Source organism: Dermacentor albipictus, chromosome 1 (genome assembly GCF_038994185.2).
Source record: "Dermacentor albipictus isolate Rhodes 1998 colony chromosome 1, USDA_Dalb.pri_finalv2, whole genome shotgun sequence".
NCBI classification, from domain to species: domain Eukaryota; kingdom Metazoa; phylum Arthropoda; class Arachnida; order Ixodida; family Ixodidae; genus Dermacentor; species Dermacentor albipictus.
In genome coordinates, this window is record NC_091821.1 from 367,034,400 (window position 1) to 367,061,788 (window position 27,389).

At 45.2% G+C, this 27,389-nt stretch overlaps 1 protein-coding gene across 2 annotated transcripts in view; it reads right to left on the reverse strand.

Moving 5' to 3' along the window:
• Positions 1–1,346: 1,346 nt before the first annotated feature.
• Positions 1,347–27,389, reverse strand: part of LOC135906937 (ankyrin repeat and IBR domain-containing protein 1-like) — a 75,160-nt gene continuing 49,117 nt past the window's right edge. Inside the window, exons 16-21 of one of the 2 annotated variants that reach the window (XM_065438560.2) lie at positions 26,916–27,143; positions 25,755–25,947; positions 22,820–22,927; positions 11,436–11,553; positions 4,857–4,936; positions 1,347–2,487 (exon numbers count right to left, since the gene is read on the reverse strand). In XM_065438560.2, coding sequence (XP_065294632.1) covers positions 2,264–2,487; positions 4,857–4,936; positions 11,436–11,553; positions 22,820–22,927; positions 25,755–25,947; positions 26,916–27,143 — 951 coding nt within the window. In that variant the 3' untranslated portion in view covers positions 1,347–2,263. Of the gene's footprint in view, positions 2,488–4,843; positions 4,937–11,435; positions 11,554–22,819; positions 22,928–25,754; positions 25,948–26,915; positions 27,144–27,389 lie in introns of both variants that reach the window. The other variant, XM_065438561.2, reaches the window with a different exon arrangement.

Here is a 27,389-nt window from a genome sequence, read left to right on the forward strand (position 1 = left end):
CAGATGAGTTAATTTGCGAACACTTGATTGCTCACGAAAACAAAAGAGCATGCTGGGTGCCATGGCCTATTTGTTTCAAATTCTGCTTTGCTTGAATTCAGGTGACGGTTATGCAAATTTGCACAAATCTGGTAAGGTCATTTTAAGCACACTTTCTTTCTTCAAAGGAAAAGGTTATTCACTAGCATCAAAATATTCTTTGTAAAAACATGGTGGCACTGTTGCAAGCAAAAAGCTGTTCACTATGTGAAAAAAGGAATTCGAATATGTGCACTGTTCATTATGTTTATGGACAGTAAGTCACACAACAGGCCTTTCCTTCCTCTAAGCACAACAACACTTAAAGGGACTGACAACTGGCCAGAGTGTGTTGTGAGACGTTGATGGAAATGAAATTACCATGATTTACAGTGATAGAATCCAGCATGCAGTTCGGGATTTAAGTAGGAAATATAATTATAAATTGACAAAGAAAGTCCAAAAAGCCAGTAAGTGGCGAGGCCTGGCTTTGAAATCTTGATACTTCGAAATGAAGAGATTACTGTACCTAAGTCGACTGTCATTACGTACAGTATAATTATTGCTTAAAATTGCAGTTAGCATATTAATAGACACTTGCACTTTATTCTATGTGTATTACAAAGTAAAGAAAGTCCCCGCTAACGAGCGGCGCTTGAGTCGTCCCACATGCATGGCGACGCACATGCTGTTGTACGTGCGGTATGGGCGCGAGTATAGCACGAGTTTGCAAGTACCCACAGTTTTATGACCTCCCTGTGATACAAGATGCCATCAACGAGTTGTGCCGTAAATTGGTGCATTTTTTACTTTCGTGTCAGCGCCTCTGTCGCACTCTACCGACGCCGAGCTCTCCACCGACCATCGGCAGATTGTCGGTGTCAGTACAGTGTGACAAAGGCGCCAACATGAAGGAAAAAAACACTGTAGTTAATAGTCGCAGACCGAAGTCGGTGTTGGGTCGGCCTAGTGTGATTGGCATTCTCCAGGCGCGCTGCTTGTGGCAGAGACGGTGGTCTATCGTGCAAGTCGGATTCGTCGCTTCCGTTGCCGCTTTCATCCATTGAAGCATGGCGTTCGGGTGCTAATTTGTAAGGATCTAAATTCTGAGCACGCATGCGAACTAAAATCTTCTGTTCCAGCTCGCTCACGTCTATAAGAGACGCCATCGGAAATCAGAAGCACACGCTTGGTTACAGCAACGCAAACTGAGTATCACGTGTAAAAGCGTTGTTTTGTTTTCGATGCGTTTGGTTTCGTTTTGACAAGTCAAATACCAAAGCAGTTAGACAGGAAACCGTAAAAACAGGTAGCTATTATCGCAGAAATACTTCAACATTTTGGAAAACATGAATCGCAGGAACGTTGACTTGATAAACAAAATAATACTTTCTCACACCTATGGCCACACTTGTCGTCTGCCTCCCACTAGTGCCAGCCTATAATCGCTATCGCACTCACCTACCACCACAGTTTTCAACATGCTTCCAGTGAACGACTTCATCCTCACTGCAGATAAAAAAATTATGCTAAAAAAATGTTCCACGGCATTTTCCGTGTTACTACTTCATGATTAGATGCTCTGGCCGGTAAGATTTCCATTGCACTAAAAAAAGTGGGTACCATGAAAATTGGTTGTCAGTCCCTTTAAGCATATCATTTTGGCACTGGCCAATGACTCTAGACACTCCCTGGACTAACACAGATGTGGCTTGCCTTCAGCAGGGTTGGCCCCAGTGGTATGCTTAAGCACTTCACTTGTGTTGGACGTTCATTTCTCTCTTATTATTATGTATCGATCATTGATATGTAACATTATAGAGATAGTAAAGCAATGAATTTGCTGCTTTTTGTAGCACTATTCCTGTGAAAAACACACATGATCAAGCCAGAAAACATTACACATTAACAGGCACAAATTATTAGGAATTCCAACTAATCATGCATGCAGGCCCTTGACAAGACTTGTACATAGAATGTATTATCTGCATGAGCGGAAATTGAACTACTGCAATTACAATGACTCAGGTTCTGAACATTAAAGTGCCTAAACTTGGACTTGATGCACAAATATAATTTTATCGCCAACTCCAGATGTTATGAATTTTTACTTCACACACCTCTCAAAGCGAGCATTATAGAAAGCAGTACTGAAACAAACAGAACGCTGAGGAAAGATTTTAACAGATATGGCGCTACTTTTCCTCCAGCTCCCTCCATGAAAGGAGCTTGCTTTTCTGATCGCTCACTCTGATTTGGCCCCAGGACGGAAAAGATCCTTTTCCAGCTTGTGACTACCATCTGGCAGGTTAGAGGCTAGATTCTTTGTTTCAAAAACTCTCGGAGGCTCAGACTGGCCCTCAGCACCACTTGTTGGAGACGCTTGCGCTTTTCGTGATGGACTCGCAGTGATATGGGAGCTGTCACTTGTTGAACTGTGGGCAGGTGACAACGCCAGATGCTCATCGCCTGCATGGAGCAAATGAACCAAGACTAGAGCAACTCATCACTGGTACCTGTGATACAAACGGGGGTTCGTGAGCCCACAGCTCAACACAGAGTGAGAAAGGCATGGAGAACTGACATTGTCTATATCCCTTCTATACCAGGGTACGCAGAGCATCTACATACACACAACACACAAGAATACATACAACACTTAAACAAGTCTAGAGCAGGCTTCATGGTTCTATTTTAGTCGTCCGTGTCTATGCAGCAAAGTTCGCTGCCGTGATGTGTTCGCTCTCACCCAACATGCAACTAACTCACATGCAGTGCCACAACAGTGTCCTCATGGTATTCCGAATGTCCGCAGTTGTGTCGTCTAGTGGAGCTGCCATGCCCCGGCACAAGAAAAAAGGGCAAGGAAGGTGCTCACCGCTCTGGACTCAAGGAGTGTGACAGGACCATTCGTGGCGAGCTCTGTGAGTTCATGCCAGCATAACAGGGTCGGAAGCACTGCTGGCGGCCGCAAACTGCAGCAATGTTCGGTTTCGGTGGCTTTTCTCAGGTGGGATCGCAGGCACGGCCACCAATGCGGTCCGTTAACCGCTCGTGCTTGGGCTGCCCGGCTGTGCGATTGAGATGGACCGGTAGCCGTCCCAATTGCTTCTAGAACAGGTCCCACCAGGTTGTTGCCATCCTGTGATCACTGTACTGAGCCGTCTAATTTTGAACCACAGTGCGCGTTCTTCTCGCGTGCCGCTCGCTGCACACCACCGTGCACTCTTTCTTTTCTTCCTCGTCCACTTGTACAGCCAAACAGCCCACTCATCACAGTACTATATCAGAGGTCGAATAGCCATTTCACGTTTCAGCGCAGGTCCTGGTGCAAGTGAAAATCCAATTTTGGCGCAGGGTCCAATGCACGTGTGCATACCATCTAACATGCAAATTTTAACTAATATATAGTTAACATGTTGTGGAGATGGGTGTGCACGAGGCTTACCCTGCACGCATGGTCAGGAAAGGACGTGATGCTACTCCGCACATCGACGCACAAAGGGTGCTACGGCCGGGTTCGTCAATAAGGCGCAGAGAAGGTACCACAGACAAATAGTGAACGAACGCATGTTTGTTAACTCAGGACGCAACACAGTGCGACAGTCACGGCTTGTGGGCAAAGGCTCACCGCAAGACCGACCGAGTAAATGCGCCTGCACTGGAAATGACATGAAATATACTCGTGTTTTGCCATGCACATTAGGAAGCTTTCGAATAGACAGAGAAAAAAAAAAACACGTCAGCACCACTGCCGCATGTGGAAGACCAAAAGAAGCTTTTGAGTTTGCATCAGCGACGCTATTTTACCGAAATAGTGCAGCAACCCAAGCTAGACGCAAGTTTTGCGTCAACGAACATGGTGGCATCCATCGAAGTGCTGGCTCTCACGGTGCACCACATTCGACCAAGCTCACTAAAAAACTTGTTATCTAAGCAATTTTTATCGCAGCAGCTCTATTGCAAAGCCCTGCTATCACCCATAAACATGCGAAAAGCTTACACGTAATCCTAAAATGTGACCTCCTCCTTCAGCAAACTCCGCAGTAACACGTGGGTGGGTTCGATGAACACCGAAATAAAGCACCAGCAAGACGGTACAGTGGCACTACATTGTACGTGTGTCAGAGAAAAATGTGCGAACGACGAACCGGACGACTCTGACGGGCCCATAGATTTTCTCACTACATATTGAGAGACTCTACAGACGCAGGCCTCTGCTTCCATGATGATGATAGCACCCTATTGGTTTTGATTTCAGTTTTGCTAGCTGCGAAGCATTGACGGAAGGAGAGTTCTGTTATAGATGCTTTGGTGCAGGCTCATTGCAATTTTCCACTAAAATTCCGTTTTGGTGCATGATGGCGCATAGGACCACTCTCGGTGCAGTTCGGCCACAATTGACACAGCTGTTCGACCACTACTATATGGTCAGCCTCTATGCAGCAACATGACTGTTAAAGAAAACTATATCAGAAGGAAATGTGTTAATGAAACTGATAGCTGGTCAATGAGGTTGTGAAAATTATGGCATGAATTAAAGCATCCTTAACACCAGAGTCCAGACGGAGAATATTGGTTAAACTGAAAACTTTCATTTTAAATCCACAGAGAAATGTGTGCGGAACTGAGAGAAATTACACTTCTTAGCGTGAATTTGCAATGGCAGAGTGTGCTGCTAGTGGCACTTATGGTGCATGCACACATACAGAAAGCCTAATGTCCCCAGGACTGAATGCACATAATTATGAATAGTAGAGGCTATTCAATCATATGGTGATATCATTGGCAGCCAAAATGCTTTCAGTTTCGGAACTGCAACCACCTTTTTCACTAACCCGAAGAACAACATGGGGCAGGTGATGAAGGCCGCGTACTTTGAAGAGGCACTGCACTGGCAGCATCATTCACTGGTGGTCTGAAAAATAAGATGCTTAGTATCAAAAGGCAGAAGACGGAGAAAAAGAAAGAGAAGAAGAAGAAAAACAAGAAAGAGAACCAATTATTCTTGCAGTATATATGGTAAGACCTTGACAATTTTATAGCAAATTTTATTGGGCAGTTCGAACAGCAGCTGCACCCTTACTCGGATAACCAATCAGGTAATGTGATAGCCTCCAATAGCCAAGTCCTTACAGAATATTAGCCAGATACCAAGCGGTAACCCTAAGGAAAGTAGAAGCACTATTTTTACAAGGCACACCCCCAAAGCTCAATGTAGAGCATACCCTAATAACATACGCTTTCTGGGAATGTCGAGCCATGCCACATGTTAAAAAAAAAACTTGACAGACCCAACAGTAGTTGACATCTACATAATGCAAAACATTACGCTAACTGTTGCAGCACGAAACGCCAACGCGTGCCAGGCTGATGTGGCTCAAATGGCCCGAGATGCGCTTTATTGCTTTGCTGTTTATTGCCTAATGCTAAATGTCAAGATCAGCCGCAATGGCGCACAAACATCAGAGGTGAGTTGTATTCATGGGGGATAACCTCAAGCGATCACTTTTGGTGATACATCATCCTCACAAGATTTAGCACATCTCTACATCGGACACACTGAAGTAGAAGAACGAAAGCATTTTTGGCACAATGGCAAAAATGCTGTCAGCCAAAGCCACATGCTCTCTTTGTTGCGAGTGAGAATGCGATACGGCAGCTACGGTGCACACGTGGAGAAAAACAGCTGCTCGGCTAGTGACGCGAGTTCGGGGCAACAAATGTTAAGGGGAAGCTTTAGCTCGTGTGCTCCTATCTAAATACATGTAAAAGGAGAATTCATTTTCTCGGCAACCACTGCACCAAATTTGGTGAGGTTTGTTGCACTTAAAAGAAAAACTTAAAACCTAGTGACTGTTGGTTTCTAATTAGGTCATCAATTTTTTATTAAAAAGTGGCAAAAATAGAAAATTTTCAGAAAATGAAGCTATTAAGTTTACGACTGCGTAACCAAGCAATAAAAAATGATATCACAATTATGTGAATTGCATCTAATAGTACATGTAAAGCGGACAAAATCGATTTGTTACACATGTACCTCAAAAAATTTAGTAATATGGAAATTCAGCTTTTGCAGAACCCTTGTACACAACGTAACCAATTCACGAGAAGATATTAAATGAAGTACGAAATTTGTCCACTTTCCATGATCTAGTAAATGCTGTTTACAGAACCGCGATATCTGTTCTTGATGCAAAGCTGTCAATTTGTAAACTTCGTGCTTCTATTGTTTTTAAACTTTCGAATATTTCAATATCTTTTTAACAATATTCAGGCCGTAAATCAAAATTACACTTCGAACAGTCACTAGAATTTAACTTTTGCTCTCAAATGCGACAAGTTTCATTAAAATGAGCCTATCGGTTAGCTGAGAAAAACGTTTTTGCGTTTTACATGTATTTGAATAGGCAATGTCGGATTTAGGCCCGAGCTAAAGCTTCCTCTTAAGAGCACACATGAAGCCACTTGCAAATAGCCGTGCCAAAGAGGGGGATGCGTGCTCACCTGCACCCCCATCCCTCCCTAAATAACGTACACTTCGCACCATGCATCAAGATCATGCGATAATAGCGCTAACAATCAAGATACGTGGCTGGTTCTCCCAGTTGTTCCGCGAGCTGCCTTCAATGGAGCCTCAGTTACTTCCCAACCTTGACTGTTTCATGGCAGTAGTTGTATGCTCGATCTATGGTACTTCAACATGGAAGTCGAGGAAGACGGTTTTCTTAGATGACTGATAAAGTGTATTTGTTGGTGGTGCTGCTCAGTGTCCTCGTTGATCCTACGTTGTTACGATGGTGGAGGTGCTGGGTATTCTTCATGCTTGACACCCCTTCACAGAGCCGGCAATCGAGCCCGGAATTGGCGTCGTGCATCGAAACACTAGTCCACCGGTTCAGTCTTAGCCTGCTAGGCCTACCGCCCGAGTCCAGTCCCCTGCAAGAAATTGTGTCCCTCCTACAACTATCATGGCCACCAGAGCTCCATCGCAAGTAAGCAGAATCCTGTGGTTTAGGAGAGCTTTCATGGCGATGCCTTTGAAGACGTCCAAGATTGGCTAGACCTGTTCGAGCGCGTCACCAAGTACAACCATAAGACCAGTTTGGAGGACAAACTATTGAGTGTATATTTCTATCTGAAGGACAATGCTCGTACGTGGTATGTCAACGGAGAGAGGAGCTTTGCTATGTGGGACGACTTCCATACACAGCTGCTGGATACTTTTACAAGCATCGACAGGAGGGAAAATGCACAGCGTCTCCCTGAAATCCACACTCAAAAATCCAATTAGAGTGTTGCTATGTTCTCAGAAGACATGGCCCTTCTTTTTCATAGGGCAGACCCCGACAAGGCAGAGGAAAGAAAGCTGCGGTATCTCTAGCAGGGAGTGAAAGAGCAACTGTTGGTCGGCCTTCTGAGAAATCCACTGACAACAGGGGCGGAGTTCACAAAAGAGGCTACAGCCATTGAACAGGCCCTACAGCAATGATACCGCATGACACGAGTAACTCGGTGACGAACACTTCCGTACTGGCTGTGAGTAACAACAGGCATCTGCATGAAGTTGTCCGAGAGGTTATGTGAGAAGAGCTTCAGCACCTCGGATTTGTTGTTGCACCTACAGAATCAGCACCAGCATTATCTTTTGTAGCTGATGTGGTCTGGGAAGTCAGGCAAGCTTTTTCATCACCAGACTGTGGTAACGTGCTGCAGCACCTTAGTTATGCGGAGGCTGTTCGCCATCCAATCAACACAACTTACGACGCTGTTGACAGCCACAACTAGAACATCACCTATGCTACAAAAAGAGTTGATATTGCTACGGAACAATATGTGCGATCACGAAAAGGCGAGCAGTGCGAAGACGACGACGACGATGAGAAGCTAGCGCGGGCTGTTGCCTCTTGGCCAAGCGCAGCGTATATTCTTGTAAATATACTTGTACATAGCTTTTCGTCTGCATCTTCCTACGTAACATATCTGGTGGAGGTGGACGTTCCCTGTACCTCGTCACGGAGCTTCGCAGTGGACGGTACGTCGAGCCTTCCTTCATGGCTCCCGGCGGCGACAACCGGACTCCCCCAGCTTCAACACCTGCTGCCACTTCGACGACCTACATCACTCTCCCCGCTCCCCGTGATCCTGGCGTATTCTCGGGCAAAGATGGGGAAGACGTCAATGACTGGATCAGCCTGTATGAACACGTCAGCTGCAATAACCGGTGGGACCCTACTATTATGCTCGCCAACGTAGTCTTTTACCTCGGTGGCACACCTAGAGTTTGGTATCGTACGCACGAAGATGAGCTCACCAGTTGGGATTCACTTCAGACACAGCTCCGGGACTTGTTCGGCAACCCCTACAGTCACCAACTTGCCGCGGAGAAGGCGCTTTCCGACCGTGTGCAGACGTCAACAGAGCCCTATGTCACGTACATTCAGGACGTCTTGGCTCTTCTGTGCCGCAAAGTTGACACCCACATGACTGAGTCCGACAAGGTTGCCCACATCCTCAAAGGCATTGCCGATGACTCCTTCAACTTGCTCGTTTGCAACAACGTAGCGACTGTGGATGCTGTTATAAAAGAGTGCCGCCGCCTGGAAGACGCTAAAAGCCGACGTATTGACCAGCAGTTTGCCCGTCTGCCAAACACTCCGGCGACATCTTCCTGTGCCGACACTCCTTGTCCCAACAACACTGCCGATGTTACCAGGATCGTCTGGCATGAGATCGAGGCCGCCTATCTGGCTGCCTTCAACTCCAGTCCCACCAACACATCTGCAGTCACAGTCTCACTGATCCAGGCAGTTGTCCGCCAAGAGTTCGAAAACATGGGTCTTCACACCATCTGCTCGGCCGATCGTCCTGATACCCGCCCGGCTTGTTCGATTTCGCCCCGTCCCGCACCTTCTTACCCACCACGTTTCCGCAACCCATCTGAATGGCGCACTGCTGACGACAAGCCCATTTCTCGGCACTGTCACAGTCGCTGGAGTTCCCTGACCCGGTCTACTTATACCGCCTACTCTCGTCCCCAAGGTGGCCCTTCTCGTCCCTATGCCGCACGCTCCGATAACGCCACCGCTGATTCTCCTTCACCAAACCGCTCCTATTCTCGTTCGCCTTCACCCCAACAACGACAATCTCGCTGTCTCCAGCCCCGTCGCTCCTATTCGCCGACTCCCTTCGGACACCGCTCCCAGCCGGAAAACTAGACGATGCAGCGCCTCGAGGTGACGCTGCATTGCTCCCTACGCTGCCAAATCCTCTACTGATGTTGCCCACTCATCTGAACCTTCTTGACGTGCAAGTCGACGGTGTTTCTGTGTCTGCACTCATAGAAACTGGGGCACATTTGCCCGTAATGAGCGCTGACCTTCGTAACCGGCTCAGGAAAATTCTCATGCCCGCCACGACGCCTGTTGTCCATGTCACCGATGGCGGAACAGCCCCCATAATTGGTATGTGTACCGCCCGCGTCTCCTTCGCCGATCGCTCAACAATCGTGCTATTCAACACTCATCGCCCACTGTCCCCATGACATCATCCTTGGCTTAGACTTCCTCTCCGCACATTCTGCTCTCATCGATTGTTCCGCCAGTACTCTCCGCCTTGACCTGCCTGTTCTGGATCCTGGTGAACCACACCCCAGTCGCCTCAGTTCCGTCGACTTCGTTCGCTTGCCACCTTCGGCACTGACCTACGTTGACCTAGTGTCTTCCCCACCAGTCCCCGACGGTCACTACATCGCGGCTCCTATGCAAGACGTCCTCCTTACACACGGGATCACAGTACCTCATACAGTTTTATCTATTACGGCGAATTGCGTCTGCCTGCCAGTGGTCAACTTTGGCTTGACAACACAAGTGCTGCCACGCGGGATGTCTCTAGCCCAGCTTTGCTCATTCGCGGATCACTCAGTAGCATCCATTACAGTAGACGACACTTCATCCGATGCTCCTCTACCATCGCAGTCGGCAAATTGTACCATCGCTGACTTACAGAAAATGATTACGCCCGACTTGCCGTCCGAGCACGCTCGTGAACTCTACCGCGTTCTGTTTTCCTACCACGATATTTTTTACTTTAACGATCGTCCTTTGGCCCAAACTACAGCTGTCAAACATCGCATTAATACCGGTGATGCCCCTCCTATTCATCGCCGCCCGTATCGAGTGTCACCAGCTCAGCGTCAAGTTATTCACACAGAAGTTCGCAAAATGCTTGCCAAGAACATTATTGAACCATCATATAGTCCATGGGCGTCACCTGTTGTACTGGTCAAAAAGAAGGATGGCTCATGGCACTTTTGCGTGGACTATCAGCACCTTAACAGGGTTACCAGAAAGGACGTGTATCCCCTACCTCGGATTGATGACGCCCTTGACTGCCTCCACGGTGCTCGCTATTTCTCCTCTACTGACCTTCGCTCCGGCTACTGGCAGATTGTTGTGGACGACCTCGACCGCAAGAAGACTGCTTTTGTAACACCCGACGGTCTTTATCAATTCAAAGTGATGCCGTTCGGTCTATGCAACGCCCCTGCCACTTTTGAACGCATGATGGACTCCCTTCTTCACGGTTTCAAATGGTCGACCTGCCTGTGCTACTTGGATGACGTTATCATATTCTCCCCAACGTTCGCTACGCACCTCGAGCACCTCTCAGCAGTCCTGGACGTTTTTGGGGCGAAATGGGGGCGAAATGCGAAAACACTCGTGTACTTAGATTTAGGTGCACGTTAAAGAACCGCAGGTGGTCAAAATTTCCGGAGTCCTCCACTACAGCGTGCCTCATAATCGGAAAGTGGTTTTGGCACATAAAACCGCATAATTTAATTTTTTTTTAAGGAAGGCACAGGGGTTTCACACCTCAAGAGTCTTGAAAAGATCTAAACTAGCGTCTTCAATTACATTTTGCAGAAGAAGCAAAGCAGGATCAGCAATGTTTTTGCACGTAAGTAATGCGTACTTGATTTTTTTGTTCCCTAGTCATGTGCAATAACTTAGCAGCCCTCAGACATACTAATTGGTAAGCTGCCATTTGCCTTAGGGCCTGTTATTTTATATATGGAATTACCTCTATATTGAACTTTTTGTGATCCCCTTCAGATTCGATATATCCGGCTTCGACTGGAATGCACTCCTCTGCCCCCCTACCGGTCGCAAGATGTCCACTGCTCAAAAAGTTCTGGGGAAAACTCTGCCTTAAAGTTAATTCTAAATGCAACTGTAACACAGCCACATAACAGGGCTTGAAGCAAAATCATAGTGCAGGATGTTCAGTTGTATTCTACAACACTTGCTTGGATTAAAGTGCATTAAGATGGTCTTAAAGTTGATGTCCAATTTTGTTCGATTAATAAGTGGCTAGAAATGAGAAGAGAGCAAAAGATGTAATTCTTTTCAACTTACTCGGAATTACAGCCACATTCAAAGCGACGCTGGTCTTCAATCATCTGCATTCTTGACAGCTCTAATGCGATCATCAGGTCCATTGAGAAATCAATCTCATGACGTCCTTGCTGAAGCTCTGCAAACACAGAAAACATGGGCTCATTATATACACAGAAGTTAGAGGGATACTAACACAATTTAACCAGATTCCTCACGCTGCAAAGTTGGACAGCTGAAAGATTAGTGCAGTTCCACAGGCTATGGTTGAACTGGTTCCAGAAGGCACACTGTGTAATAATTAAGTTCAGTATAACTGCTTTATTTTTGGTGCATAGTTTCGTTTTTTTTTTTTTTCTTGTATAGCACACCTAGAATAGATAATACTTTGAGAATTACGAAGCTTGCACTTCGGAAGTAAAGTTCCAACTTCACTTAAAGGATCACATACCTTTTTCTTTCCACACCTTAAGACCCCGGCTACTTTCCTAGTCTGTTGTGACGCACCTATAGACATGATGACTATGACAACATGGTAGAGTTCTTTACAACTTTACAACAAATTAACAGCAAGGCAGTGCCCTGGTGAAACTAAGAACAAAGGAATCTCATGTGGAAGGAAACACCACTGTGCCAATACTTGTGCAAAATAGCCTGAACAAGGTGGCTAAAATACTGTTCAGACACATACAAAGCCACTTTGTCGCCGTAGTCTGGTTCATGCAGCCTTCTGCATACACAGCACATCTGCTGCTGAAAATTTCCAAAATGCTTCCTGCTTTTAGCTTGTGGAAAAGGAATCCCACTCCACATGTCAATCCTAGCAGCAGGCATTTACTGCATATTTCGAGTTGGTATGTGGAATTACAAATAAAGAACAAATGCAGGTAAAAATGTGAGGAGATGCCCATGATTACCCACAAACCTCTCTGCCTAGAAGCCACTGACTCGTCTGAAACAACTTTTCTTTTTCAGGCCATTTGGCATTTAAACAAAAGAAAAATGGTCACTACTATATAAGCAATTTTCCCCAAAGTTTAACAAAAGAAAGATATTTTTTCATTAATTATAGTAGGATTGTTCAAATAGTGATATTTCCTCATCAAATCAAACATTATTTTTAAGTACAGTGAAATATCAAGTGTTTGTGAAGTCTCCTCAGTGGAAAAAAGCATCTTTCCAGATTACTTACGTGGCTTAATTACAGACATATTTAAATAAATGTACACACATTCACAATTAAATATATGATTAGGTACATGTAATATCATTCGCAAATTGATGTCCGGTCAAATTAGAAGGCTGTAAATGAGAAACAACAGCTTTCAATTATCTGGCACACCATTGCAATGACTGTATTAAAAAAAAAGGAAACAGCATGTTAACAGATGCACATACAGGGTGTCCCAGCTAACTTTAACCTGAGTTAAAAAATATGTGAATGCCACATAACTGGACAGAACCAAGGTAATGTTACTTGTCATTGCTTGGAGATACTCAAAATATTTTTTTTCATCCTGCTTAATTAGATAATTAGTCTTCCTTAATCAACTTCTCAAATATTACAATTAAATGGAAAGTGTCAACGAGAAAATTGTAGAGCGACATGAGAAACTTCCGATACAGCTTTCTGTTGCTCACTATGTGCTACATAAAAGAGTTTTTCGAAGTGTGAAAGAAGCCCACGTACGCGCAAGGTGCCTCGAGCGACCAGTCACACGGCAATGGTTCGGAGTAGAAAACAAAACTTACTGGCGGATACCTGTCGATGTTCTAAGGCTATTCGACGCACTTTCACCGTCCGTGCTAAAGTCAGATAAATCAAAATCATTTTCTGAGTTGATGCTGCCAGCACCATCAGAAAATTCTGACCTAGACTCATCTGAATACATGGAAATTCACTGTTTCCTAAGGGCAGCTGTGCGCGATGTCGACGCCACGTAGAAAGCTAAGGGCACTCATCACACACAGCTAAAAGATGCTTTAAAAATACCCCCAAGGTGAAAAAAAAGAAGCACGAGAGTGAAACTAAAAAAATAGTTCTTCTTTTAGGCGCTGGATAGTACTAGCTGTCCAGAAGCGCTCTGAGTATGGCAAAATTTGAAGCTGAAACAACCGATAGTATGTCATCAATAGGTATAGATGTGGACAGGAAAGTGCTAATGAGATGTAGAAAGTGCTTCTGATGGTTTTTGGGCAAGTCGTGGAGCATGGTACACCTTATCCGATCTGGACCCAGAGTTGTATTGCCTCAGAGCTGCGTGAGTGCAAACAGCAGCTCCTGGAGTGCAAATGCGGAGTCAATCCCTTCTGGCTTGGTCGGTGATTACGGAAGAGGTGCAAGTGGTTGTGGGTTGAACTCCAGATAGAATGTATCTCACAGTTCTTGGATAACTTCTTCAGTGGAGCACCTGGTCTGAATTTGATATAGTTGGAGTGTGTAGTGAGGTTTGGCTTGGCCCATGAGAGTACGAAAGATATGCCATACTCTGGTTGTGTGAAGCTTGCCGTTGAGGTCTTCACGTGTCTGCCACCACCCTTGTGATGCACGTCGTCAGCGTATTCTTGGCTCTCCCGAGTTAGGTGCGCATATGTTGGTGGAGAGTCCCGTTATTCTTTGCATGATGCCACCAGCTTACTAGTCTGTGATTTCATTCCAAGAGGGCTAAGAGGCGAGTGTCAACCTGTGGGTGATCTTCTGTGGTGAAAATGAGAGAAGAATATTGGGACACAACCTGCAGCACATTGTTTGTCCATTTTGTAAGGTTAGTAATTTCATCTATCTCATCAAGTTCGAGTCGCTGACGCATCGTTTCAGTCAACGAGACAGATGGTTTTGTGGCGCAATGTCCAACTTGACCTTTGTGTATGCAAGGGAAGTCGTACCTCAGTACAGTCGACAATCGATAATTTGGATTCCATGGGGAACACAAATTAGTCTGAGCTATCGAATGTCTGAAAAAAACGAATGTATACAAAAAAGATTATTTTATTTATATCTTAAGCTGCTGTGCAAGAAATAAGTGGTTGATTCGTTGCTACCTGCACTTCCACTTACAACCAAGTATGCTTGTATTTGCGCCAGTTTTGTGCCAGTTTATGCACTATATCATGATGTACACTCTTAAAACAAAATTACACCCTTTGAGTCGTATCTTAACACACAACAATAATCGTCATCTGTCTGGTCCACATTTCCTTTCTTTAACACTGCAAGCCCAGTACTTCCAAGTCACGAATGGCATGTGTGTTAACAGCATGACAGAACATTCTCAATAGGAAAGTAGCAAGTGCAGCGTTTTCAAGAAAGGAAACGCAAGCAAGATAGATGACCATTATCGCTGTGTGGCAAGATATGACCCAAAGGCTGTAGATTTGTTTAAGAGTGTAATAGGAGAGCATGTGCACAGGATGCGCGGCTGTGGCGCGGCTCACCGGAGAGCCGAAGTGAAGAAGGGGCAGCCGACACTTGTTTGGCATAGTGGGCATAGTGTCAAATTTGCATGTCTGTGGCTAGCTTTTCTGCCTCACAAAACGGAAACGCTGATCAGACACTGATAAACTTTGAGATGCCAATGAGCAGGACGGTCGAGGAAAAAGATGCACACAGCATGCTGGTCAAAACAGGTGCGCGTGATCGGCCTAGGCCGTGCTGACTTCACGCAGCTGGTGCATTGGTTCTTTATTCTATGGTGAAACCACGATGTGGATAAAGCGGCCAGCGACCTAAAGAGCAGGTCTGGTGGACCCGATGCGGAGTGAACTTGCTGTTCGCAAATGGTAAACATGTATTTTTACTGCAAAGTTAGGTTACCTTATGCATGTTCCAAATCATTACCATCTTACTTTTACATTTTTGCTGTTTCGGAAATCTCTCCATGAAATTTACCCCGCATAATGAATGCACCCCTCAACTTTGTTCGGTATAATAGGAAAAGAGTGTGTTCATTACATGGGTAAATACGGTATCCCCAAGGGTGTCAACATTTAAAGTCGCCGAGGATTAGGACAGTACAGTGAGGTGTTTAGTGCTGCTAGAAGGGGTAGTAGCTTAATAATTTCCAGATACTTTGGTTTGGCGTCCAATAACAGTTTAGAATCTCTAGACTGTGACCATAAACATCTGTTCTCTTGCTCACGTGCTCAGTAGTCAGTGTATTCATGGGCATAGTGTCGAGTTGGATTGCGGGCAAGAAGCTCTTGATGTAAGTTACTGTCACTGGAAGAAAATTTGGAGGATGCTTAACCTTCGCCTTTAAGAGTGTAACATGACAACATTCAAAAACTGCCGACTGCTTTTCCTGCTTTCCGGCAACTGCAGCTTATGTAACCGTAATGTTTACCAGGAAACACTGACGGCAAAAGCTATGCAAAAAGGCAAGCTTTCTGGCATTAACACGTGGGTCGATCTCCCGTTATTGTTTTGCACTTTTACTATTTCAGTCTGAGAAGAGCTAACATAAACAAAAACATAACAGCGCTTTTTTTCTATTACATTTGTTTGTGGGCTGCCATTCTGAAAATTCCAAGGAATAACTTTGTAAAGAATGAAAGATAAGGTACGAGCAACTTTGGGGGTAGAAGAGTGGTTGGGTACGGGTGTTTCAACATTTGGTTCGAAATTCTTTTTGCCGAAATGACATCTGATGCTGGATGCTGGACGCTGGGCACCGACCCCGAATATTCTGTGACACGGGGCCCTTAACGCTGTCGCATTAATAAGTGGCTCTGTCATGCCCTGTTGTTTGTCTGTAATACTAGGGGCAACAAAATGTTCATAGCCAGCAAGAGGAAAGGCTCATTCTAGGAGAGAAGCATGAAACTACAGCACTGCACATTGTCCTAAAGAGATGGAAACATGGTAAAAATGACTTTGCTTAAATCAAGACAATATACTTAACTACGATATAACGAAGTCAGTAAAATTGGCAATTTGCTTCGCTATAGCGAAATTTCGCATTGGAATTTGACCTTTTATGCAAGTACAGTTGCCTATCGATTTTTCTTACATGGAAAGGGGCCGCAGAATTTTCCGAATTATTGGACAATCAAGAAAAGCAAATTTGAATGACAAAACAATTCCTTTCGATGAATTTGGGAGTCAGCGCCGAATTATATGGTTTCATGCTGCGTTGACGATATCTTCACATCGGTGGTACGAATTAAGCGAAGCCAGCCACGCTTTCACACGCAATCCACCCAAATGGCAGATAGCGTCACCTGTACTGGGACGACGCTATCATGAAAAGTGACAGCAGCGAAGAGCGCTTCGTCTGCCTCTCACTCCAACGGGTCCCCGAAACTCGAGACTACGCAATCTCCAATACTAAAGGTGCGGGAAAATAGCTTACATGATGCCACGCCGTCTCGGTATGCCCACTCTTTGCACACGCAGCAGATTACCTCTAAAGCATGATGCGCGGCTGTGTATGTGCTCAGCCGTGCTTAAAGCCATGCGCAGCCATGGCCAAAACGCATGCCAGAAACCAAGATGTGTGTCAACTTGTCCCCACTCTGAACCCCCGCATGTGCTTGGTTGCGTTACCGCAAGCTCGCTCCTCTCCCTTGACATGCTTCCGAGTGCTTCCTTCCCTTTGCTCGCATGGGAAGGAAGCACTCGTGAAGCCACCATTTTTCTTGTGTCACCCTCGCACACTTTCACTCACACCTAAAGCACACAGCACACAGGGTGCAACAGGATCTCATCGCAGTTGGACTTCATACGGAACATCATGTGACACCCCTTCGGTGGTCGCTCTTGTCGCGCGGCACGTGATTTGAGAGGTGCATTTGTGAAAAGCCATTTTGACAATCTGTGTCCACGAAAGTTTCCGTTTATTGTCTTGATATTAGTTTGCAGAGGCACTGAAATTTCGTTATATTGAAATAGCATACAAACACACTTTGTTATACAGTGAAACCTCATTAAACCGCAGTTGGCCAGAGCTCGGAATAAGTACGTACTAAACGGTAGTACTGCTTAACCCAAATAGCATGAGATCACCCACTTACCTGTCAAAAATGGAACTCGGAGAGAGTGCGATGAAAGGGGATAAAGACATGCAGTATTTATTCACTTTGCGCGACAAGAGTGTTATTTTCGTTTGATGCCATGGCAACCTAGCAGCGACGACAGTGGTCTCAAACTTACTGAAGCTGTGAGCCAGCTTTTCAGCCAGCCCCCTCTTCTCAGGAAACACTCACGTGGCAGATTCTTCATTAGCGTTGCATGTTCTCCATGCACACGGGCTGTAGCGCTGCAGAAGTCACAGGGCGCCTTTTTCCTTGTGGGGTGCTGTTCACATCGCGACGATTACATTCATGAGGCTGACCTAACGCGTAGCTTCTGCCACTGTCGGACCTGAATCACCCGTGCTGTCGCTTTCTGTGTCATCCTCATCACTGTCACTAGTCGACACTTTGGCAACAACAGAGGCAACGATGGCGAAGAGTCAAACCTTGTAGCCAACATCTCTACGTGGTTGAAGCAGCGCTCCCCTGGGACATTCAGCACTGCCAAGCAACTTCTTCGCATTCCAAATGCCACATATTGTAGTTAACAGTAAATCCCTGTCACGTTGCCAGCACCAACTTCTTCGTGTCACGTTCGATAGCCCGAACCATGTCTAATTTTTCTTCTATGCTGAGCACTCGACGTCTTTTTTATCCGAGCTTCGGCACGATGGGAGTCCTTGTTTGCACAATGCCAAAACGTTATCTGGCATGGTTCTTTATTCTATAGCATGGCACCGAAACGATGTTGATGTGGCTTCACGCACAAACGCACAGGACGCTTGGAGATCATTGTTCTGATCTCTGAGGCTTGTTGTTCCGCCGGGCTGCCCGATGGAGACAATGCACCATTGTGTTTATGCGACGAAAAGTGGAAACATTACGCGTTAAACAAGGCATGCGCAATATGCTGTTACGATTTGTGCGGATACAAAACACATTATGTTCAATGGCTGGAGTCGGGGATGTGACTTTACTACTTAAAAATTACTGTTTAAAGGGATAGTGAATAAAAAATTTGTCGCCGAGATTTCTGTCTCCAGTGATAGCTGTGGCACCGAGAGCGACCAAAACAACACTCTTTCGGAGGAGAAGTTAGCGAAAAGTAATTATTTTAGTGAATATTTCTCAAATCACAGCACCTACCAGCCTCCTCCGAAAGCTCTGGCAAAACCGGATATCACGTCACGCTTACCCACCTCGAGGCCCATTGCGAGCGATCGTCCACACTGAGCGCGCAAAGGGGCGAGTTGACGTTTGCAGCAATGCGCTTTCTTTGTTCGATCGTCCTATTCGTACCGCTTCCTCGTGTGAGCTGTTCAAAAACCTCGTCTTTGATCTCGTGGATTTGTGGTTTGATGTGTGGAGCAGCCGTGTCAACGACGCAAAATGCCGAGGGTCTGCTGTGCGCATGTGAAAACGGCAGGCAGCGGTAGTCTTTTTCTCGCGTACTTGTTCACACTGTAGTTTTGTGCACAGGTGACGTTTGACCGTAATTTGTCGTTTGTACGACGTTCTGAGCCAGATGTTTGGCCAATTCTGCCAGAATGAATCGAAATCCGCATCGTCTGAAGCGACGGCTGACGAAAAAAAATTCGCCGACATGAGACTGGTATAGCCATCTCATGTGCACCAAGGGAAAGAGTGCTCGACTGTGATGAAACAACGGGACGCTGAAACTGCTGCGCATGTACTCGTTCATTCCGTGAATAACAAGACGTTCCTTGCTTACAGAGGCGCATTTCAGTCACTGCACATGCCTGGCTCCAATCCTCACCCTTTGCTTCATCGCATTTATTCTCAAAACAGCTACTTGCGCGCATCAAGCACCTGCCGAGCGAGAGTCAGCAGCCGACTGTTATGCTCACGCCGCCGGCCACACCTGCTCTGATGGCGTAGGTACAGGGAGGTCTACACTCGTCAATATCTTCAACGATTTCTACGTTTTTTTTTTGTACAGTGTGTACTCACGGCACCTGTATTGTGCATTGATGGCTTTCATGTTTTACGCGCCAGCAGCTACCCATCCAAGCAGGCAGAGCAAGCCACTTTGCGCAGAATGCAGAGTAAATTCCTTTTGTCGCCTGACATTGCATAGCCTGAGGCATAAACGTCCTTGCTCTGTTGAAGCCAAACATGGCAAAGCGTTTGCATGAGCGAATCACGCTTTGGCGCACCGCCCTGCGTGCAACACTGTCAATGAGGCGTGCGCCTTTCGTCTCGCTAACTAATTCGTGACAGGTGCGAGCTTGCGATCCGAGCCGCAGGAATCACGTTTAAATCTGGTTTCCACCTATGATGCTGCCCCTGATCTCTCAAGGCGAACGCGTGTACATGGAATGCACATTGTAAACACCACTTTGCTGGTCCAGACTCTCTCGGCACTGCGGAGGGGGACTGCTGCGGCGGGTCGTCGTCAATTTCGCTTGACGACGCGGACGGATCGTAGGCATACGCCTTTATGGTTCGTGGTCGTTCAGTAGGCTGCTCATCCAAGTCGGAGTCATAAGTTCCGCTCATGCTATCGCTCTCACTAGAACTTTGCATTTTGCACTGCGCAGAGCGAGGAAAACAAAACTGCTTAGCCAGCCAGCTCGCTTTGCGGCTGCTGAGGGTAGGTGTGACGTCAGATCCGCCGGCTTGTTGTCGTGAGCGCTTTGCAAGTGACACGGCGGCCGCTCATAGAGAGTCAAAAATAAAGCCATCCGCTCAAAAGTAACCCGAATTTCGACTATATACTATAGCAATCGTGGCTTAGGAATGCAATTGTAGGGCTTTCTCTATATTCTTCGATTTTTATTCTGTATCCCTTTAAGCGGGTATAGCTTAAAGAGGCACTAAAGGCAAATATCAAGTCAAGCTAAAGTGATAGATTAGTGCTCGAGAATCTCCAAGGCATCAATATTATTGCAAACAGAGCCTTAATAATCGAGAAATTGAGGTAATTGCATGATGTGATTAGAGACTACCCTGGCACATTCAAGCACTTGCCCGATGACGAAAGCACTCCTCAGTTAAATGTCAACACTAGTAGTCAACCACTCATTGCACAAAACATCCTCGTATTGTATTATAAGATGAAATAAAATGCTACGTGTCCAGTTCTATTTCAGGTCTAGACAAAGGAACGCATTCAAATTACCCTTGACAACGACGCGGGCGGTCGAACAGTTTCGTTTTCTCTCGACTGCGCGCCGCCCACACTTTCGCGTTTCAGTAATTATCGCACAGTGCTGCACTGGTTTTGCTGGCTCATGAAACTCGCACAAATTGCAAGTAGCAAAGGATTCAACTTCCATGTGATGTCGCGAGATGCCCGAATGGTCTACACCACTTGGCCAAAAAGCAGCTGAAGCAGCGAATCTTCCGCATGCTGCCGCTCCTACTTTGTCTTGGCTCGGTACCGCCATCTGTCAGATGCCATTTCACTCACTAACAGCAGCAAAGGGGGGTGGCATATGCAATGTCACCACTCCCATGGTTGGGTGGCGGGAGATTTGAATTTTGAGAAAGGTATTTGGATGCATCAGATGCAATTTTCTCGTAAACTAAGTCTTTTCTTGGGAAAAAACGAGCGTTGCGAGATTTCTGGAATGCTATTTAAACAGTCCACATCAACTAAGTATTAGCCTTTAGTGTCCCTTTAACGAGGTTTTACTGTATTGAGGTTCTAAATACACGGTGTTCAATTAACTATAGGTTAAGTAAATTTAAATACTTCGTTATAATGAGAATTTTGTTATATTGAAGTTCATTATATCGAGGTTTAACTATATTTGCATTCATGCTGCCTGAAAGTAAAATAATAATTTCACGGGCTTTACGTACCAAAACCATGATTTGGTTATATGAGGCATGTCACAGTGGAGGATTGCTAATTAATTTTGAGCTCCTGGGGTTCTTAAACATGCACCTAAATCCAAGTACACAGCCATCTTTGCATTTTGTCCCTATCAAAATATGGCCGCCACAGTCTGCCTAAAGGTGGCACATTCTTAATGAATTATTGAACATTATTGATCAGAAGTTACCCGCCCCTTGCATTAGGTCAGCAACTGGTGCTTCTGCATGTCAACTTCAGCTTTCCCATAGCAGAATTGTTTGGAAAAGTCCTCAATTCCATTGTTCTCTCTCTTCTCTGATGCGCCAACACAGTTTGGGGACGCCGGCGGCATGGCTGCGTCGATGTGCAGCCATAATGACCATCTGGCCTGGCTCATGCGCCCGTGCCATGCACAGCCAGCCTGTGGCCAGAGCGTGAGGAATGGCGACCAAGGAGCAGCCCCAGTTGGCCTAGGACTTCAGGCGGTAAAGGTTGTCTCTTAAGTGGCTCTTGCATCCTGTGTCGTCTCTGAGAGCCTCAGCTGGCCAATGGCTCTGAAGCCACGGCCCTGAGCCCCCAAAATGTTGGCATCCTTCACATATTTAAAAGAAACAAATATTTGACAATTTCGGATAGTCGATTCCGAAATTGAATACAAATCAAATAGCAAAGGCTATTCTATTCATGCTAGAAATTTTTATTATTTGCACACCCCTATTAGTGAGGAAACTGTTATCACCTCCCCCCTGTTTATAACTAACTTGCCACCGCAGCATCAGAATGATCTGATTTTGCATCTACAGTAAAGGTTGTGTCTTCAGGTATGCATTAACATGTGTGTACATCTGACTGTACTTACTGCACAATTAATATCCAAGCTACATGCTCCATGTCAGTAGCAAACTAGCCACCCTTGAAGATGACATAGCTTAAGGATTTAGTCCTGTTATGAATGGCCTGGAATTCTACCTCTCAAGTGTGGGAAACATTTCAGCACGCTTTCCGATGTCGAGATAATTTCCCTCATCCCTGAAAAGGCTGTTATGATCGACCTGGACGTTGACCACTCAAGTGTGGGAAACATTACAGAGTGCTTTCCCATGTCGAGATAAATGCGCTCGTCCCCAAAAAAGCGCCACTCCTCTATGCCCTGAGCAGACACAAAGGGAAGGACCGAAAGGAGAAGACATCAAGGGGAAGGGGCTGTAGACTTCACAACCTGACAAAGGCACCACTGACATTTCCACAACTTCCCCAAGTTTCCCAAGGAGACATCAACTATCAGAAGACTGCGAAGGGTTATTAAAGGCTGTCGTGCCACCCCCCACACCCTTGAGTCGCTAGAGACGCTGGCAGTCACAATCATATACCAATGAAGTAAGTGAATACATTCATTTGAACTTTTTTTCATCATCAAGATGCCTGCCTTTGTTGCCATTTCCTCATTATTGCGATCTCCTCACCTGTTTGAGATCGTGTCAGTCCCCAGATTAACCACTCGAAAACAGCTGACGAAAGTTAGCTGGCCACTTATTAAGAGAGTGTCAATTAACATTGCTGCGAGTCTTACCTTGGTTGCTGTGCTTTGTCTGGCATCTGAGAGAGCAGTATTCGTGAAGTTTCTGTGTTCTGGGGTTTCGTGCCCGTGGTCTCGTACAGCCCTCTCGTGAGCAGACACCTGATATGAAGAACAAGAACAAAGAAAAAAGTACTTTATGTCCATTTTAGGTAAGCCTGCCACTGACTGAACCTTCTACAAGTTTTACTATCCGTGCCAGTCTGGGTCATTTCTTCAAATCAGTGTGGACCAGCCAGAACTGTGACAAGTTCATTAAACTATTAAAAGGGATCTGCAGTAAACTTCAATATTATTAGTTTTAATCCAGAAGCAGTATGCGTGAGAACAACAGAAATCAAAGCAAAAAATTAATTGTTCAACCAATTCATTGATTAAATAATAAGTCGCCCTTAGCTTTAATTTCGAAACCTTCCATAACGCCAGTCCTGCTTCGGCAATGTTCCTGCACACTTCCAATTGCAACAGCACATCACAGACACAGGAAAAGAGGGCCCGCCATCTTAGTTAAACCTGCTTGAGTGATGTTCAACTGTTAGTTTATCATGCCCTGTTGTTTACAGCACACATACTAAATAAAGCTGTAAAACAAATAGCTTGTATAACAGGTCTGTAAGTGCTTTTTCCCGCCTACTGTGTTAAATTGTCTGTCTGTTCGTAACATAACAAGAGGGCTTTGAAGACTGTTCCTATCATAGCATTCATTGCAAGTGTGGCGACATTCAATTAGATTGCGAGTTAATATGCAATATATTTAAGTTGTATGCACACAAAATCGGGTCTTGGAAACATATTCCTTTGTTTAAATCACGGTACAAGTACTATGTTTATGTGACGACATCTCACATTTCATGGCTGCCAGATAAAGACTCTTGCCACCGGATGACTCGACAATCAAAGGCATGTGGCAGGTGTTCTTTCAGTGCTCCTCTATGGGAAACATTCTGGATTTTGAAGCCGTTTTCAGCGTGCTCTGCTTACCAAATTCTTCGCATAAAGCAAGCATGTTCCTTATGAATGGGTTCCACAAAATTTCTAGTATTGTGGCTCTATACCATAACAGGAAGCTTTAGCTCGGTGTACAATTCTGCTTTAACTATTTAAATAGATTAAAAATGCACAATTGGTTTAGTGAGACAACTGTTGGACCTATTTGAATGACATTTGTTGCATTTGAGAGACAAGATCAAGTTCTAGCAACTATAGGACGCAAAATACTGATTTAGGACTTTGATTTTGTTTTTAGATCAGTCAGCGTAGAATAAAATAGAAGCGCAAAGTTTACAAATACACAACTCTGCATTATGAACAGATATCGCAGTTCCATAAACTACATCTGTTAGAGCATTTAAAGTGGACACACATGATATATAACTTTACAACTTATGTGAAATTGTTACAATGCTTACAAGGGTATTGGAAAAGTCCAACTCACAAATTAGTGGTAAATCTGAGAGTGGTTTATATAACACCAATTTTGCCCACCTTAGGTGTATTATCAGGTGCAGTTTATGGAATTGAGATATCATTTTTTATTCGAGAGTTACAGAGTTGCAAAGCTGCAGGGAGTCGTCTCATGCCTCTGCAATTTTAGATGGTGTGCAAAGCAGTGGTTGCTACAGCAACAAGTTTTCTGACATAGCCTTCATGATCGTGCATGCATTCTCAGAGGCCATGTTTTCAGTCATGAAGTCGGGCCACTCCACAGATTACTGCTGTCGGCGAGAGATAGGTTGGACCTGCGATGATGGTATTTTATCGGGTTGATCGCATCTTGCCGCTGGCCGGACAACGTCCTCACCTAAAGATTGTATCTTACACAGTGGTCTAAATACAGCCGAAAAGTAACTATAATACTACAGCAATTACAGCCACCGTACTGCAACTGCCGCATGCAACATGTCAATGGGCTCTCAAATTGCAGCTCATGTCATGACAAGAGAATGTTGGTCAATGCAACTTCCAAAGCATAGAGGAGTACAGTTGCAATGAATAAACAGAAATTAACTAGCACACCTGCAGATGCTCACAATACTCATAATACAGAAGTAGTGAGAAGGTCAGTGAAAAAATCAATAAAAGAAAGGAAAATGAGACTTACATTTACTCTATACACACAGGCGAACAAAACATTTTGTCAGTGGCTCATATTTGGGGACTGCCCGTGCTACGTCTGCAACAGTTTGCAGTTGAAACAGTGCATCGTTAATCGTCATTGCTGTATGTGGAACTAAAATGGCCTGAGCTTCCAAGCAAGAATTGTGGGGATGCGCAACTCTCACGTGTGCCCCGATGTTGTTTTCCCCCAAATAGCTCCTGTAATCTGGCTTCGCCGCATGGCTTTACAATGGTAGTCGGTGTAGTTGCAGAGTAGTAAGAGAGATGGCATGAGTGTTGCACTGCTAACACCACATAATGGTGGAGTTACTTGGGCGCAAAAGAGAGTAGCCTATGGCCCTTTGGTTTGGGGTTGGCAAGCGGCGTGGATGTTCTGCGCGTGCACCAATCCATGCTTCTGCGAGACCATTTCGTGAGGCCTTGTTCAACCGTGCCACCGTTTGTGTGACCGTACACACGAACGACCAGGTGTTGGTGTTCAGCATGGGCTGGGCACGTTCGCTCACTATCCGGTCGCAGTGAATCAGACTTCCTAGATTTGTGAAGTGCCCATCAGCATGTCCTGTGGATAGCAATTCGGCTAGCAAGCATTAGTGTGTGAAAGGTGCAATAAATGCCCTTGTGATTGTTTGCACTACTGCATTGTCGTTTCTTTGTCCCAAGAGCACTGGTCAGACCCCACACAGAATATAACCAAGTTGAACATCACCTAACGGCAAATATCAACTTTTATTACTTGATATGGTAAAGAAGCTGGCACATTTTCTTGCAAAGTACTTGTTTGATGGGTAAGCAGCTGAGAATAACTGACCAACAGCCCGGATTAGCGCAGACTTGCGGTCTTCATCATCTGTGTCTGAAGAGCTGCTGCCAGTAGTGCTGGGATCACGAGGCCAGTCAAAAAGTGCAGCCAAGTTAGCATGGCATCCCCGGGCATCTTTGACCCAAGGTTCCGCCATGGGTCCATCTCCAATGGACTCCAGTAGCGCAAGCATAAGTTGTTCCTGAAAATGCAGCCAATAGAAGGAGCATTTAACAAAAAGTTGTTTATTTTCTCTATAGTTCTCTCCTTCCTTGGAATTATAGATAACTAGTCAAATGCCCTCGAGACACACAATTTTGCTCAAGGTTCTCTCTAGCTACACAATTAGTGAACTTTTACTACTCTTGGCTTGATCACAGAACAGCTTTCAGCACACAAAGCTCAATGTCACGGCCTAATAAGGCATATTAGGAATTCAAATGCCGAACCTCGAGTTTGCCGACAATGATGAACAGCAGCAGCACAATGTGATGATGAATTTGGATTTTAATGGTGCAGTTAAGAACAGCTTACAGTGCCTAAATGTCTGCAAATTTTGTAATGAACTCAAGTTACTTCTGATAGGAAGGAATTCATACGCATTGTTCAAGTTTCTTTGGGTCTGGCTGCATTATCTATGACTCTCACACATATAAGCAAATGTTAATACACAGTAGGTCTATTCGATTTGATGCACCCGACTGACCAGGACCATCAGAGGAGCTGCGCATGCCAACACTCATTTGCTGAAACAGAGCTTCAGGCAATCCTGGGCGGTCTGGAACAACAAATCGAAGATACCTGGTGGCAACTCTATTTTTCTGTGTTTGGCAGCGTGTGGACAAGTTATGGTTGCAGTTGTGGTAGACAATCATAAAAGTACAGATTAGCATTCAAGGCAAAGGTCATTGAGCAAACTCTTAGCAGTCAAAAAGCTTAGGCCAAGGGAATGACACTACAGCGGCTTGAAATAAAAGACTACGTAAGGTGTGCATGTGTGAGCATAAGAAAGGTGGTGCATCACTGTCCCTAGACAATTTACTCAGTGAGTTCACACTAAATGCTCAAAGAGACAGAATGATAATAAAGAAAGGCAGGTGCATTAAACTGGAAAGGATTCAATTTGCACAGCTAAAAGGGAAGGTACTAGCAACTTCAGAGACTGCGTACATCTTCTGGAGGATCAAGGCCAAATACAGTCGGGTAACGACGCCTCCTGGTCCGTCTTGTTGACGGTGGTGTCTCAGGAGGAACGAGGCCACGAGCAATGGCCTTCAGGAACTCCTCACGCTTTCTGAGCACTCTCTCTGCGCTCTCCACGATTGTGCGGTGTGAAACTCGCAGACGTGGTGATGACAACATATCCGACAAAACTTTTGTTGCCTCTTCCAGATCGTGCTGCAAAGGAAGCAAAATGAAAGCATACCACAAATCAAGTCAAACCCTTCTTCCAAATCAGGGCACACCACAGCTGAGTAGATACACATGGTGCGTAGATCAAACGATGCTAAGTCCTTTACTCTACTTCAATAATACCAGTAAACTTTTAATGTGATTGTTAATTCAGAACAATTTACCTTGATAAGAATGATTTAGTGCATCTAGTAGATGGCGTTTTAACAATACAAAGGAAGATGAACATGA